The 16449-nt window shown below is 45.5% G+C and overlaps 1 protein-coding gene across 2 annotated transcripts in view; it reads right to left on the minus strand.

Moving 5' to 3' along the window:
- Nucleotides 1-16449, minus strand: part of Kcnd3 (potassium voltage-gated channel subfamily D member 3) — a 205407-nt gene that overhangs the window by 851 nt on the left and 188107 nt on the right. Inside the window, exons 2-6 of one of the 2 annotated variants that reach the window (XM_026394137.2) lie at nucleotides 10450-10612; nucleotides 3594-3695; nucleotides 3152-3241; nucleotides 1461-1517; nucleotides 76-323 (exon numbers count right to left, since the gene is read on the minus strand). In XM_026394137.2, the coding sequence (XP_026249922.1) occupies nucleotides 76-323; nucleotides 1461-1517; nucleotides 3152-3241; nucleotides 3594-3695; nucleotides 10450-10612 (660 nt within the window). The remainder of the gene's footprint in view (nucleotides 1-75; nucleotides 324-1460; nucleotides 1518-3151; nucleotides 3242-3593; nucleotides 3696-10449; nucleotides 10613-16449) is intronic. The other variant, XM_026394138.2, reaches the window with a different exon arrangement.

Raw genomic sequence — 16449 nt, forward strand, 5'->3', positions numbered from 1 at the left:
CAAATGCTGAAATTACTGAATTCTGCAAATGGAGTTGCGCAAGGCTTTGGGAATCATGGGAGGGAAGTCACCCACCTGGTAGTGAGGGAGGGCTGCTCACTGCCCTGGATGTGGATCGTACTGAGCTCTTGCATGCTGCGTAGGCGAGTTGCTGGCAGGTTAGAATTGGGAAGGTGTGTGGTCTTCTTATTACGACGGGAGCAGCAGGTGGTTGTGAGGCCTGGGTGGCTGGACAGTGAGGGACTTCTTGTGGATGGGTAGTTCTGCATTGAGCTCTCCATGCAGTTCTGCTCAAACATCTGCTCATCAATAAACTCATGGTTCTGTGGGAGGCAGAAGGAGAAGAAGTGGGAAAAAACGGTAGGGAGCAGGAGCATCACCCTATACTCTGAATGCTGCCTGTCTCTGTTTTGGGCCTTGAAGGAAGGGCTTCCAGCTGCCCAGATCACTGATAAGCATTTGGGTGAGGTCCCATGGGCATCAAATGTGAAAAGAAAGCATTCATATTAGCAGCCTGGACCATCAGGTTGAAGGGTGGGGACTGTAGTTGTTATGTCATGATATATCCATCTATAGCTTTAAGCAGAAGGGAAACAGAGGACATGGAGAGACTCAGTGGCATCATCAGAGCTAGAAGCAAAGATTTTTCTTTGTAAGCTTTGTAAGATCTGCCAGAGATGGCAGATAAGGAGTCATTGAGTAGAGTACGCTGGGTCGTCTTTTTTGGATCTTATGAATTATAAGATTGTCACAGAAACTTTTAAAAGCACTGAGTAATTCACAAAATTGGGAGAGCATTTGTCTTAAAAGGGCCTGGGTCAAACTGTCAGGGATTTGATTTCTTTTCCCCTTTTCTCCTGATTATGGGATGTAGATCCTAAACATACTTTGGAAGCACAGGAATCCCTAGGTCAAGTGTAAGCATGGGGAGGCAATGCTAACGGTCTCCTTCCTAATTTAGGACAAGAGGGTGGCAGGTGGCTGAACCCAAGATAACTAGAAAATGGCTGTTTGGCCAAGGTAACTAAAAATCCATGGTGTTAATGGTCTGACTGAGGCTACCAGGGTGAGGAGAAAGTCTGAGGAGAATTAGCATGAGAACTGAGTTCAGAGACAGACCAGCCCTGGCAGCCAATACCCAGAGTCCCCAAGATGCTAGGGAGGTGGCCGGGACAGAGGCTGTGCGTGGATACTTACAGGATGCCAACATTGGTGGTATGTTCTACCACCCCCTCTAAGCCCCTTGGGAGGTCAAAAAAGGGAATCAGAAAGGAGTTTGATAGTTCAGCACAAAAAAACTGGAAGCCTGAACGGGTACATGTGTGACAGCAGAGGTAGGAAAAGCCCCAGAAGAATCAACAGCACATGCAGGGAACCAGACCAGGGGTAAAAAGAAGAGAATCTACAGACTCAGAAGAATCAGAGAGAAAAACATCAATTGAATTTTTAAAAAGTTATACCTTGATGGTGGAGGTTCGTACAGATAACAGGGGATCATCCACAAGATAGGACAACCCCTACGGGACAACATGCCAACAGAAGATAAAAACACCATTGATTGTACATTCCAGCATTCACAAGCCAGTTTTGACATTCAAACTCTTAATCCCAGCATTCCACCCTTTGAGCTCAACATTCCATCCCTAGTTCCAGCATTCTGTCTCCCTTGTCCAAACATTCTACCCCTTGGCTGCAACAGGACCCCCCCCCCACTTCCCCAACATTCCTTCCTTCATTCCTCCCAACATTCTGTCTTTTCCATCTCAACATTCCAGCCCTGAAATCCAACATTCCTCCCCTAAAATCCAGCATTCCAGAGCTTTAATCCCTGAATCCCACCCCACAGTCCAACATTCTTTCCCTCAAACTCAGCATTCCACCCATTCAATGCCAGCATTCCATCCCTCAATTCCCAAACTCCCATTTTTTCAATACCATCATTCCAGCCCTTTAAACCCCAATATTTTCACCCATGTTCTTTCAATTTACACATTCCACCTAGCTCATGCAAACTTGGAAAGGGCAGTTGGGTCCGGGCCTATCCCTTTGGCAAGTTTAGTCTTTGAGAAAAACTCTAGATATGCATATACAGCTCTAAGTGATAAATCCTTGAAATCAGGGTCTCAGAGCACCTTCCATTTTGGAAGTTCTCACTGGGTTCTGCTGCCATTCATAGTATGCATGTTATGCTCAGATTGAGTCATCTAGCATCTATTCCTGCCACATCTGGGAGGCCAGGATACAGAATAGTTGGAATTAGGAAGTTTCTTCCTTAGTGTATTGATCCCTGACTATAGGCTTTTGGGGGAGGACGTTTCTAGAAAGGAACAGGGAAGGATTTCCCTTTGGCCTGTCTACTCTGACTTCTTCCTCCCCACTATTCTCAGCACTTTTTGCCAAGGGTTCAGGGTTAGCCCTACTGCCCTTTCTTTGAGGCTGTTAGTGAGGCACAAGCATCATTCACATTCCAGCTGTGGTACCCTACACCATAACCACTTTAACAGTCAGAGTTCAGAGAATCTGAACTCCCTAGGAATTGCAGGGTGACCAACAGGGGTTCCAGCTGTGGTACCCTACACCATAACCACTTTAACAGTCAGAGTTCAGAGAATCTGAACTCCCTAGGAATTGCAGGGTGACCAACAGGGGTTTGAACTGATAAATGCTGGCTAGAGAAACATACACAATGCCTCCTTCATTCACTGCCTTCCATTTCAAGAGAAATGTAGGGCACAAAGGAACCCACAGATTGCATCAATCTAACCCCAGGGGTGGGACAAAAATCAACATTCTACTTTCCTGTGCATATTCGGTTGGATTTTGAAAGGTGACGTACATCAGAGCTGAGAAATGGATGGGCCAAGTCCTTAGCCCTCAGCCATCAAGAGAGGACTGACAGAACTGGTGGAGGGCTTGGGAAGGCTAGTGGCCTGGCCTTTTCTCTGATGCTGCAGGACGGAGCAGATCTCCCACCAGTATGACCTTGCCCCATTTCTTAGGTCTTTTTCCTGGGAGTTGCCAGACCCCATCACTATCTTTTGAATCTGAAGGGGACAGACTGACTCCTAGTGCAGGATAAGGATGTGAGCAGAGCCCTGGGGAAGGCCAGGGGTCAGGGAGGAAAAAGGAGATGGGGTGGACTGGCACTCACAGTGGTCTTTTCCAGGCAGTGCAGCAGGTGGTGGTGCTGGCTCTCGATGAGCGATGTGGTCTTGCCCACGTGCTCCTCTTCTGGGGTGCCCTAGAGAGAGAAGAGGAGGAACTGACAGTGAAGCTGGTGACGTCTCCTCTTTCCAGCAACTTAACTTCTCCACAGGTGGGAGGACACCAGAAAAATCCAGATGAGCCAAATTTTAGGGTCAGCATAGGACATGCTCACCTTTGGGGTGGGGGTGGGGCTTTTGTCGGCAGCTGGTTTAGGGGTACTGGTGATATCCCATAGGAAAGGTGTGTGGGTAGGGAAAATTTGGAAATGTCCTCCTCAGGGCTCAAACGGGAGGGGGGGCGCTTTTGGACAGGAGTGCTGGTGTCTGTTGAGAAAACCAGCTCATCTTTCTCTTTACGGTTCCCAGCCAGGTCCTTTAGGCACTTACCGCCAGTTCCAGAGCCTCATTGAGGAGCCCGTTGCGCTTGCTGTGCAGGTAAGCATTGGAACTTCCTGTTTTGGCCACACGGATCCTGGCAAGGCGGGCCTTCTGTGATGGGCAGAGATAATGAAATAGTGAGGGAGATCCAAATACAAAAAAAAAAAAAACAGGGGGGCTGGCAAAGCCAGCAACAGTGGGCTTCCCAGAGGCAGGTGACATCTGACAACGAGGAGTGGCCTCTCTGCTTAGAGACTGTGGGACTGGCTCTGAGACACTGTACCCACTTTGAGCAAGTTTGGCCATGGTGAGAATTCCGAGGAGCTTCCACTCATGGTTTTTAGCCTGTGTGTACCTGGCAGAGAAATAGCATCTATCCAAATTCTTTTTCCTCCCCAAAGTTTCCTGACCTTTACTCAGTATCACACAATGCTGTTCAATTGAGTATTATCTCCTAACTAGATTGCAAGGGCCTTAAAGGACAGTATGTGACAGCTGTCTTGATTCTACTAGGATCCAGTACAGTTCCCTGCATCAGAAGGTCTCCAAATATTAGTTATAAGAAAAGCCACCAATGCACATGTGCCCCTAAGAATATGTTTTATATATTTACCTTGCTACTGTTTCTCTCTCCCATTAGAATGTAGACTCTTGGAGAGAGGAGTTTTCCTTTGGTTTAATGATGTATCCCCAGTGCTGAGTAACCAGAGAGTCAAACTTCTTAAAGTTAATAAATGTATTTACAATTGCATATCTGTCTTTGGGAGTGAGTCATGTTTGGATGTGTCAATATATGTGCACTGTGTTGTGTATGTTGGTGGGAATACATGTGGTGCTCATGAGAGGTGACCCGGTATGTGGAGGTGGGGGGATGGAACACATTTCCATATACCACTTTGGCTTTAGCTAGGACTGTTGAAATCTCCCCAGCTCCAACATGGGAAGCTTCAGCAGAGAAGGCCCCCTATAGGGGGTCTGCGTGGAACCTCTGTCTGAGCTTCTCTCCTGCTTGCAGAGGCAATGGGAGAGGCTGGCCATGCTTCACCTGCTGGCTGCTCTTCTTCCTAATGACCATAATCAGCGTCACCATGACGGCAGCACAGCCAAAGAGAGGAAACTAAGAGAAAAGAGTCTTTGGTACTGGGAAGAGGGGTTCGTGTTGGTTTAAAAAGTGCAGCTTGAGTTTCAGGCTCTGTAGGTCTAGACCCAGCACCAGGATCTTGCTTCAAGAAGCAGAAAAAAGCCCACAAGGATCACAGACCCATCCTGGAGTGGAGGGCTTCCTCCTCCTGCCTCTGGGCACATCTAGAGATAACTTCAGTATGGATTCTGAGCAGATGAATCCTTGAGAAATTGTGGCAATTTCCATTTCTTGTCACATTCTCCCCACGTATTCCCCCAACCCCAAGCATCCCATCAGCCTGGTTCATCTGCTAAAAGAAAGCCATGGGCTCAGATGTTCAGGTGGTCAGCAGACGTACTATGTCTCCTGCAAAGTTCCCCATTAGCCAGAATTTCCCTGCAGAGACAATTCATTCCCTTCCCTGGATTCTAAATGTGGGGAAGATCCTGATACAAGTCTGAGGACAACTGCTTCTTTAGATAAAGGAGAGAATGAAAAGGGGAACAATCTGGGAGAGAAAGTCCAGTAAGTCAGTCCTATTACTCTTCCTCCTCTTTGAGAAAAAAAAAATTCATTCAGGGTCTAGAGTAGTTCTCCCCAGGAATCCTGCTTCAGCCCTCTCCTTGGCTAGATGTTTGTATCTCCTCAAGCAAGTTCCTCCTTGTTTGCTCATGTGGCTGTATTGCCTTGGGTGAGTGGCAGGTGTTGAGAGCTGCCTATGGAAATCCAATTGTGTCAAGCTCATTATAGCCTTATATAATCTGATTGCACCACTTAGAGCCAGACCTTTCTCATATCTGGGGTCTGTCTTCATTACTATCTAGAGATGAAAGATTCTCCTGTTCTCCTCTGTGGCACTTCTTTTAATCTTATCTTACCCTGAGCTCTATTAAAGCAACAGATTGTCATATCCAATGCACTGTATCATTTAATCATTTCTCACAAAGGATAAAGAGGTTTATGATGTATTAACAGAACCATACCTAACACATGAAAATTGTTGGGGCCCTTTGGCTTGGCTTTGAGCTCCTGAGGGCCAGGACATGTGGCTTATGCATATTTTTATCTTTGGCACCCAGCACAGGGCTTTATGCTTTGCTCAAGCAGTTTGTGTTGGCCAAGGAGGTAAGGAGGATAATCACATATGGTCGGATAGACATTTATGCTTATTAAGCCATTGGTGCAAGCTTGGTGCTTGATCCTTGGACTGGTCAGCTTTACTCTTTCTCTGACCATAAGTATGATATGAAGGTTAGGAGAGCTTGGAGGTTATCTATACCATATCAATGAATGAATGAATGAGTGAATGAATGAATGAAGAGTGTGAGGGAAAATGATTTATCCAGGGCAATGTAGTGGACTAGCAAACTTGGGCCTGATTCAAGCCAAGTGCTGCTTCCATGGTACCTCCTCCTCCACCTCCCCTGAATTTCTTTCTTTCTTTTCCTTCCTTCCTTCCTTCCTTCCTTCCTTCCTTCCTTCCTTCCTTCCTTCCTTCCTTCCTTCCTTCCTTCCTTCCTTCCCTTCTCCTTCTCCTTCTCCTTCTTCTTCTTCTGTACTGAGAGTGAATCCAGGGACACCCCATCCCACTGAGCTACATCCCAGACTTTATTTTTCATTCTGACACAAGGTCTTGCCAAGTTGCTGAGTTTGGTCTCAGTTTTGCAATCCTCCTGCCTCAGCCCCCTGAATCACTGGGATTACAATAAGATGCCACTGCACCTGGTTTCCTTCCCTGAATCTCAACTGCTATCACACAAGTTTCTAAAGTTGAAGAGCAAAGCCCAGGAAACTGCATTTTTGACAGATGTGGAGATTCCAGGGTTGGAGAGAGCTGGAAGGAGGATGCTGCTTCCCAGGTACAGTTTGAGACACTGTTATGATCAAGACCATAATCCTAGGAAATCTTGTGACGCCTTTTAAGACTGAGTGCTTTCTAGCTGTCTAGCCATCGGGTGCCCTTTTGGCCATGAGTGTTTATCTCTTGCTCCAGAAGAAGCAGAAGAAAGAAAGAAATGGAAGGGCCAAAAAAGAAAACAGGCAGTTGTACCCTAAAGCATTATCTAAGAGATATTAAAACTTGAGCTTACATAAAAACCTGTGCATTTGACAGTAGCTTCATTTGTAACAATTGAAAACTAATCATACCAGAAGTTCTGCAACAGTTACACTGATGCGTCCATATTATGGAATATTACTCAGCAGTAAAAATGAATGGCTATCAATACACACAATTTGGGTTGAAACTCCAGGAACTATGCAGAATTTAAAAAGTTAATTTCCAAAGGTTACCTACCATATGAATTCATTTATGTGATATTTGTAAGTGACATTTTATACGTGGAGAACAGATATGTGGTTGTTGGATTAAGACGGGGTGGATCTAGTTATGAAAGGGCGATACAGGGTCCTCATGGTATTGCAAGTGTTCAGTATCACTGTCATCAGACTGTGGTGGTCCGCACAAACTTAGGTGATGAAATTGTAAAACACTTGCAGGTAAACAGATGGAGTTAGAGAAGATAACGCTAAGTGAAGTTAGCCAATCCCCAAAACCCAAATGCCGAATGCTTTCTCTGATATAAGGAGGCTGATTCATAGTGGGATAGGGAGGGGGAGCATGGGAGCAATAGATGAACTCTAGATAGGGTAGAGGGGTGGAAGGGGAAGGGAGGGGAATGGGATTAGAAATGATGGTGAAATATGATGGACATCATTATCCAAAGTACATGTATGAAGATACAAATTGGTGTAAATATACTTTGTATACAACCAGAGATATGAAAAGTTGTGCTCTATATGTGTAACATGAATTGTAATTCATTCCACTGTCACATATAAATTAAAAAATAGTTTAAAAAATTGTAAAACACATATACAGGTACAAGTAAAACAGGCAATTTGAATAGATTGGTGAATTGTATGAGTGTCCATACCCCATATAATATTTTACTATACATTTTTTAATACGTTTATTTTGTTTATTTAGTTTTTTATTTTGTGTGGTGCTGGGGATTGAACCCAGTGCTTCATGCATGCTAGGCAAGTGCTCTACCACCAAGCCACAACCCCAGCCCTTACTATACAGTTTTATAAAATGTTGCCCAAACTGGGGAAAACTATACAAGGGATCTCTCTTTATTCTTTCTTTCTTTCTTATTCTTACTGGGGATTAAAGCCAGGGGTGCTTAGCCACATCCCCAGCCCTTTTTTGTATTTTTATTTAGAGACAGGGTCTTGCTGAGTTGCCTAGGGCCTCACTAAGTGCTGAGGCTGGCGTTGAACTCTCGATCCTCCTGCTACAGAACCCAGAGCCATTGGGATTATAGGCATTTGCCACTGCATCTGACTCTCTGTATTATTTCTGAAAACTACTTGTGAATTTATAATTACCTATTGAAATATCCCATCATAAACAAAGGATATGGGATTGCACCAGAGCTGGACAAGGGTCCAAATGTCCCTCTGCCCATGCACTGCAAGGTCTCCCCACTTGACCTCTACTTCTCTTGACTCAGCATGCAGACTGAAGTGAACCAGTGTCCACAGATAGAGATGGCAATGTGAACTTCCTGCACTCAAGTCTTCTGGGCTGGAGCTTACCTCTGTGGCCTTGATGGCCCTCAGCCATGATGTCTAGCTGGGGACTAACATTAATCTCCCTGACCTCCTTCCTCCCAGGCCCAGCTCTCCACTCCCATGAAGTACCTGGGCCTGCCTGTCTTGGCTCACCAAGACAAACTCGGCCTGGAAGCAGGCAGTATTGTTTTTTTCCTCTCTCAGGAAGTCCAAGGTGAAAGAGACAGAGCAGAGCAACCTTGAGGAGAAACAGTATCCAGGCGAAAACACTGTAAATATTTATTCTGATTTCAAAGGGAGATGAAGAAGGAGAGGAGGGTGGGAGGGAGGCACAACCCTCTTAAGCAGCAAGAGGGAGGAATAAGCCAGAACAACTCCTTCTGGATTCTAATCACACACAATGAGCTTTATTCAGTCCCAGAGGGACACATTCACGGCTATGTTCTTTGCAGATGAGATGCTCTAAGAAGTAGGTAAGAGTGTGGGTAGGGAGTGGGGCGGGGGCTGCAGGAGCGACCTAGAGCCCAGCTGCGATGGACTGTCCCATGTGAGCAGAGAATTCTTGGGAATCCCACCTGTTATGCCCAAGAAACCTACGTCAGCTTGGGGTGGGGGGTGGGAGGGTGTATATGTGACAGGATTCCTGGATCTTCAGCCTTAGGCTTCATATCCAGAAACTGGATATGAGTTTCCAATTTCCCCCTGCCCCTTTATTTAGAACTGTGTAATGAATTTAGACATTGTTCAAACTTGTCAGCTGACTCCAACAGGGAAGGAGATAAGACTATTCATTTCTGGGATGGCTGGGAGCCGGTGGGGGTAGGGCAATCCTGACCTTGGGTGAGACAGGTGCTAGAAAGGTCGGAGAGGACAACAGAAGAGAAATCATGAGGCTGATGACATTATAGAACAGGTCAAGATAAGTAAAAATAAGTTTAGCACAGGAAAAAGGGGACAAGACCACAAGGGCACAAGATCTGTTGGAAGTAAGAAACAATGGGTTACCATATAATTAGAAATTGTGTATCTTTTATTATATATTATTCTAAGTAAAATATAATAAGTGAACTAGCATTCACAAATTTGTGGCTTTGTCACAGTTAGTATATACAGATCTGTTCTGAAATTCTGGAGTTCTTCCATCCAGACTGAAGCCGTACCACTGCCTAAGGCTTATCCTTACAAGTGGGAGGAAATAATAGGCCTGCCCATAGTAGATGCTCAGTAAATGCTTGTATTGTAAAGGAATGAAAGAAAGCCTAAAATAAGGAGACAAAAGCCCAGGCCTCCATAAGCCAATCTTTTAGTGAGGTTCCCTCCTGGCCTTTGTACCCAGAGGCTCTGACCCTGCCACTTGGACGCAGAGATGCTGCCGATGGGTACCCTGTTTTGGCCCAGATCAGGAAGGAAATGGAAAACTGCCCTCAGCCCTTTCCTTATGGGAACACTGGTACAAATTCCTGCCTTACGTTCACTAGCCAGATGCCTTAGAAACTCAGGGGAGTGAGAGCTGGCTGAGAGGGCGAGTTGTTCTAGAATGGAGGTTGAGGGCGAGTTGTGCAGGAACATCCTCAGAGCCCAAGCCTTTCTACGTGTGGCTCCTTTGCACTTTGCCCTTCTCCATTGACTTTGGGAGTGCACACTGGGCATAATCTAGACCTTTCCTGAGGACTGGTGGTGAGCCCATCAGTTCAGTTCTGTGCCTTCACCCCATGACACCCTGAAGGTTACTAAAGCCTGATGTGCCATTTGTCCCTGAACCCAGTGGCCTCAGATTGTTCTCCTTTCATGGTGTTCATTTTTCCTCTTGGCACAGTTATTTTTGTCACTAGATTTTGCATAGGCTATTATATTAAAACGGGACTGTGTTTACCAGCAAGCTCTTGGCTGGGAGAGGGTGGAGCCAGGGACCAAGGAAGTGCCACAGAATATCCAAAAGGGGGATGATCAGCTTATGGGTATTGGAGGGTCTGTTGCATTTTGCAGCTAACTGGGGCTGGAAATAAGGACACGGTGGGCAGTTAGGGACACAAGGCTACCTTACCTTCCCCAGTCAGAGGCCAGCTGTATAGCGATCCTCCAGAGGACCCCAGGCCTGACAACCTGCCTGTGCCCCCTCCCCTTCCTGCCACCCCCGCCGCCATTCCTGGGTCCACAACTTACCTTTTGTGCCCTGCGTTTATCGGCTCTCTGATTCTGGTGGTAAATCCTGCTGAAGTTGGAAACAATCACAGGGACTGGCAGAGCAATGACCAGAACACCACTCAGGGAGCAGATGGAGCCGAAGATCTTTCCTGCAATTGTCTTGGGCACCATGTCTCCATATCTGAGAGAGAGAGAGAGAGAGAGAGAAAGAAGCAGAGTGTAAGGAAGAAAGGGACCATTTGGGGACCAAGTCAGGCTTCCCAGCCAACTCACCCATTTTTTGGTTTGTTCAAGTATTGTTTAGAGTGCCTACTATGTGCCAGGTCCAGTGATCCAACCTAGGAGTGAACGAAAGAGACCGGGTCTTTATGTTCACAGAGCCAACTTCCTACAAGGGACCATACACAGGAAAGTGAGTATGTCAACAAAAACTGGAGCTTGTAGTTTTTTCTAGAAAGAGAATAGAGGAAGATACTGTGTCAGGTGGCAGTAGTGTGGTCAGAGAAGGCCTCTCTGAGGCTGAGATCTGAAGGTGAAGGGTACAGCTATGCAAATACCTGGGCACGAGTGTGCCAGGTGGGAGAACAGAAAGTGTAGAGGCCCTGAGGCAGAAGGAAGGAGGATGACTCTTTCTAGAAACTGTCCATCGGCCAGTGGGACTGGAAACAGGGAGGGAGGGGGAGAGTGATGTCAGAGGAGGCTGAGGGACAGGCCAGGCAGAGCTTGCAGTAGTGCAGTGGGTCATGGGGAGGAGTATGGACTTTATCCCAAGTACAGTGGGAAGACATGGGTGAATTTTAAGCCAAAGAGCAATAAGGTCTCATTTATGGTAATAAAAATAAAATAATAAACCTGCTTTCTATTCCTGTGGAGGTTTGTAGTTGACAAAGCACTCTTACAGATTGACCTCTCGTAAGCCCCTGAGCCCTGTGAACTCTGCCCTTAACCCCACCTCACAGATGCAGGAGCTGAGGCTCAGGGACATTGCATTAATTGCCCTTCTTCCCTCAGATGGGTTTAAAATCCACTCCTCTTGCTTTTATTTTCTATTGACCTCCCTGGTCTCAAAGGGGGACCAGTATCTGGAACTCAGCCCCTTAAGCTGTGAAGCCACATTGGGACAGTGCCGGTTCCTCTCAGAGCTTGGAGAAACTCTCTTCAAGTACTTCACACCCTGGCAGCTGCCCGCTGGGACTGGCGTGGTCTGGCTCCCACTCAGCCCCAGGCAAGCTGGCCAGAGTCTCTCTCCTCCAATCAATAAGATGCTCTCCACAGTGGTTAAGTGTTTAGCCTCCTCTTTATTGAGATAATTTAAAGGCCTTATTAAGCAAAGAGCTGTGATAACTCCTCTGGCCAAAGCCAGAAACATTATCTCCCCTGTCTCGGAGCAGAAACAGGCTTAGCATGACCACGAATGGTTGTCGCTGAAGTAGGCTCAAAGTCACTTGTCCTGAGGGGACCCTGAGAAGAGGTGGAAGGGGATGGTCAAGCTGTTTCAGAATTCTGAGGTCCTCACCCGAACGGCTCAGGGCTTTGTGGAGGGTGCAGCAGAAGTTGCTAGCTGTAGGGTAAAGAATGGATGATCTCATTGAAGCCCCTCTATCCCTGTGAAGCAGGTTCCTATTTTGAGAACTGCCTTCTTCCTCCTCAGAGTCGAGGCCTTCATACTTGCTCAAGCGTCCTCAGACACACACTAACATTAGGGCTTGCTACGCTCCTCAGGGCTCTTTGCAGGCCAGATTTGCCTTCTTGGCCACAACATGCAGGGCAGGCTTTAACTGAAGAGGTTGAGAAGGTGGATTCTGCAGTGAGATAACCTGGGTTTGAGAACCCCATCCCACCATTAGTCACTGTGTGACTTTAAGGGACTGTTACTTGGGTCCTCTTTTTCCTTATCTATAAAATAAAGATGAGAATAGTAACCTGCATCACAATCCCACTGTGACCTATCCAGCTTCCATCTAGGCATCCTGGAATCCATAATCTCCATTGGTGGGAAACTCTAAAAACACAGTTAATTATCCCAAGTTCAAAGAAACACAGTGCTGGAGAAAAGCAAGCCACCCCTGGGATTAAGCTGGGATTTTCAGATGACCCAGTTGAGAGGCAGCCATGGCCTTGGATGAAAATGAAGTGTGGCAAGAGCATACAAGACCAAAGCTATCTCAGAGTGACCAAGGCTAGTGAAAATGCCAAGGTCAACAGAAAGATTGTTTTATCCATTCGAAGTGGTCTGCCAGTAGCCTATGACAGAGGCACAGCAAAACAACCCCACTACCAGGTGTTTCTGCCTTCTCCTCTCTGAAGAATGAGCCTCATCTTGGAAAGGCTGGGACAAATGTCCATAGGAAGGATCTGGAGCTAGCTGGAAGTTGCAGAGTGGACTTGCATCACGGGCCCAGGTGGACCCTACCCTGGGACATGGGAGGACTGTGCAGATGGGGATGCAGAACCACTGCTCATGATCTCTGAGAAATCATGGTACAGCAGAGAAATACCAAGAGAATAGAGATGGAAAACTCTTGCATTTATATTTTTAAAGAAGGGGAAAGGAGAACTGAGAAACCACAGGCCAACAGGCTTGGCATCCATCAATTCTGCCATAGCATTGCTGGCAGAATGTGAGAGCAGATTATTAAGTGGACAGCTTGGGAACACTTGGAAAATAATTCGTATTGGTTTGCTATGCACACGTCTTGCCAAATTAACCCGATTTCTTGTTGTGAGAGCAAGGTTAACTGGCTGATGGATCAGGAGACTGCTACAGACCTATTGCATCATGATTTGAGCACGATGTGTTCTCGTCCCAGTTCTTTATACCCTTGACAAGCTTAGGAAGGTGGTGTGGATAGCAATGTAGTTATTAGGGGGTTGAGTAACCATCTCTAGATTTCTGGAACTTCTTCAAGATTGTCAAGGGGGGATTCTATGCCAGTAAAGAAAGCTCAGAGTTTCCAAGCTCACCGTTTTTGCAAAGGTCGACTTTAGTGAAACAGTAAGTGAAACAAAGAGTGGATCTAAAGTTAGGTCTCCAGTGGTGTGTTCCAGAATTTTTCAACAACTTGTATAAAGCCAGAGGGAGGCAGCATGGCCTAATAATTGAGAGAGGAGACTGGACTCAGATGTGAGTTTGAACCCTATCCCTGTATTACTTACTAACTAGCTTAATGATCCTGGGCCATTTAATTTGACCCTGTGCCACCTATAAGATGGGTATCTCCAGAGTTGTAATAGTAATTCAGAAAAACAAAACAAAACACTTCACTCAGTGTTTGGGTGACTGTAAATTCTCTATAAATAGCCAGTGTGGTGGGCTCCTATTTTTTTTTTTTTTTTGTCTATGAAAATCCTACCTCATCTAGGACCTGTGGCCCACCCATTATTATGACATAAACTCTGCACAGAGGAGCCACCATAGTTTTGCAAACCTTCCCCTCTGCTCCCTCTGCCCTACTCAAAGTAAGTTCAAGATAGAGCATCTGACCTAAGCTGGGTCAATGGTTTCCTTTTCTGGGTTTATTTTTCCACAGCTTTATTGAGATACAATTGACATACCATAAAATTTGACTTTTAAATCATACATTGCAATATTTTTTTGTGTTTAGTTATATAGTTATGTTTCCATCATAAAACAGTCTAGTTTTAGAATATTTTCATAAGCCCCCCCCCAAAAAAAAACCCACCTTGTATTCATTAGCTGTCAGTGATCATTCTGCACCTTTATTTCCTGGTGACCACTGATTCTCTCTCTATAAATTCCCTGTTTTGGATGTTTTACCTAAATGAATCATAGAATACATAGCCTTTGTGTCTGATTTCTTTCACTCAGCATAATGTTTATGCACATATCAGTACTTCATCCTTTTTGATGCTCAATAAATAATCATCTGTATGGATATACACCATTCCACATTTTGTTGGTCCATTCATCAGTTGACAGATAGTTTGGTTATTTCTACTTTTTACCTCTTATGGCCTAGAAAGCTTTTGTGTGGCCATGTTTTCAGTTCTTTAGGAGTCAGATGGTAACAGTATTTAACAGTTTGAGGCACTGCCAGACTGTTTTTCAAATGCACCATTTTTATGTTCCCACAAGTGATGAATGAGGGGTCCAATTTCTCCTTACCTAAGACAACCCTTATTACTGTCTGGCTTTTTGATTATAGCTCTCCTGATGAGTATGAAGTGGTATCTCGGTGGTTTTATTTATTTATATTTTTTGTGCTAGGGATTGAAGCCAGGAGCACTCTGCCACTGAGCTACATCCCCGTGCTTTTTGGGTATTATTTCGAGACAGGGTCTCGCTGGGTTCCCAAGGTTGGCCTCATGCTCCAGAGTCACAGGGGTTACAGGTGTGGGTACTGCTGGGCCCGGCATCTCAGTCTGGTTTTGATTTTCATTTTTCTGACGGCTAATGATATTGAGCCCCTTTTCCTCTTTCCTGGATTATACCTTTGGGGCCAGATCAATCTCCTTCAAAGGAAGAAACTGCAACAAATATAGCTCTGGAGTTGTTGGCAGCTATGCTTTCTGCCATTGGAAAAAACCAGGGCGTAGTTAGAGAGGAAGAAGGCTGCCATGTGGAAAGAGATGCGAGGTGGAAACAGAAGTTGTGGAGTTTGAGTTCCTGAGATAGTTCTTACGGAAGGCCAGCTTGACCTCTGACCTTTCTGTGGTTCATAGTTCAGTCCTTTGACACTGCTCACTGACAAATTATTATTGTTGCTTAAACATCTTTCTTTTTTTTTTTTAAACCTTCTTCCATTTGGATCTGAAGATAATTATGATGATGAAGCTACTGCTGATTGTTTTAAGATCATTTTTTCCAATTTCTAAATGACAGAGTTACTATGAATTGGAGTCTTTAGGAGTCAAAAGGATTTTAACAGGTTGTAATCATGGGAGAAACCAACCAGCTTCATTTTAACAAAGACAAATGACACCACCAGCATTTTGATTCAAATAATCAATGGCTTGTATAGCTGATGGGAGGGACCTGGCTTCACGGGCGTCTATGTTAACAATCACAGGGGAATTTAACTTCAGCAGCGTTGGCCACCAGTAATAGCTGCTAAAACTTTAATTTAGCAGAAAAGGGGAGTAGGTAGGCCAGCCTCTCTCCTTTGTGCAGGCGCTATTGGACATTGGACATGGGTGAACTGGCCTGTGTCCCAGAGAAGGACACTGGGATTTGAATTATCTGAAAATCATCTCAAGGGAAACAAAAGAGCAGGAATGCCTGGCCTGAAGAAAAGGGGCTGGGGACGGAAGCATGGAAGCCAGCAGTGTACAGAAGCCTTTCTTAAGAACTTGATCTGCATCAGCAGGACTCAAAACAAACTGCCCTGTCAGAGAGGGAGAACCCTCTACTGCATTCCAACTGGGCTAGTTTGTTTGACATTGCCCTGCTCTTTCATTTCCAGCTTCTCCTGGGCTGGGTGGGGGTGGGGGTGAGGTGTCAGGTGTCAGGAAGATATGGTCCTGGAAGAGGGCTCTGGGAGTCAGTTAGACATTACCCCTTTCTCTGCATCCCCCCTAACCCCCAGCAATACAGTATTGTGGTCCAAAGCCCTCTGAGCACCAGACTGCTTGAGGCAAATCCTGGCTCTGCTGTTCATTAGCTGGTCCACCCTGGGCATGTTACTTACCTTCTCTGTCCTTGGTTGCCTGGCAACGATAAAATAATGGAGGGAACTTCACAGAGTTGTTGTGATAGATTAAATGAGTTACTATTTGTAAAAGTGCTCAGCCTGGCACATAGGAAGAGCTTTATGAGTGTTTATTAAACAAGTCCTGGATCCAGACCACCATTGTTTCTAGACTGTACTTCTGCAAAGGGCTCTTAACCAGACTTCTCACTTCTACTTCTGTTCCCCTTGAATTCATAAGCATGTTCTTCAAATGCAAATCCAAGCACGTCATTCCCCTGCTCAAAGCATTTCAATAAATGTTTGTGGAAAGTACAAGTTAATGAGTGAAACCTGCTTTGCAATGTTGGTGTCAAGACTATGTGCCTGT

This window comes from Urocitellus parryii, chromosome 11 (assembly GCF_045843805.1).
Source record: "Urocitellus parryii isolate mUroPar1 chromosome 11, mUroPar1.hap1, whole genome shotgun sequence".
In the NCBI taxonomy this organism is placed as follows: domain Eukaryota; kingdom Metazoa; phylum Chordata; class Mammalia; order Rodentia; family Sciuridae; genus Urocitellus; species Urocitellus parryii.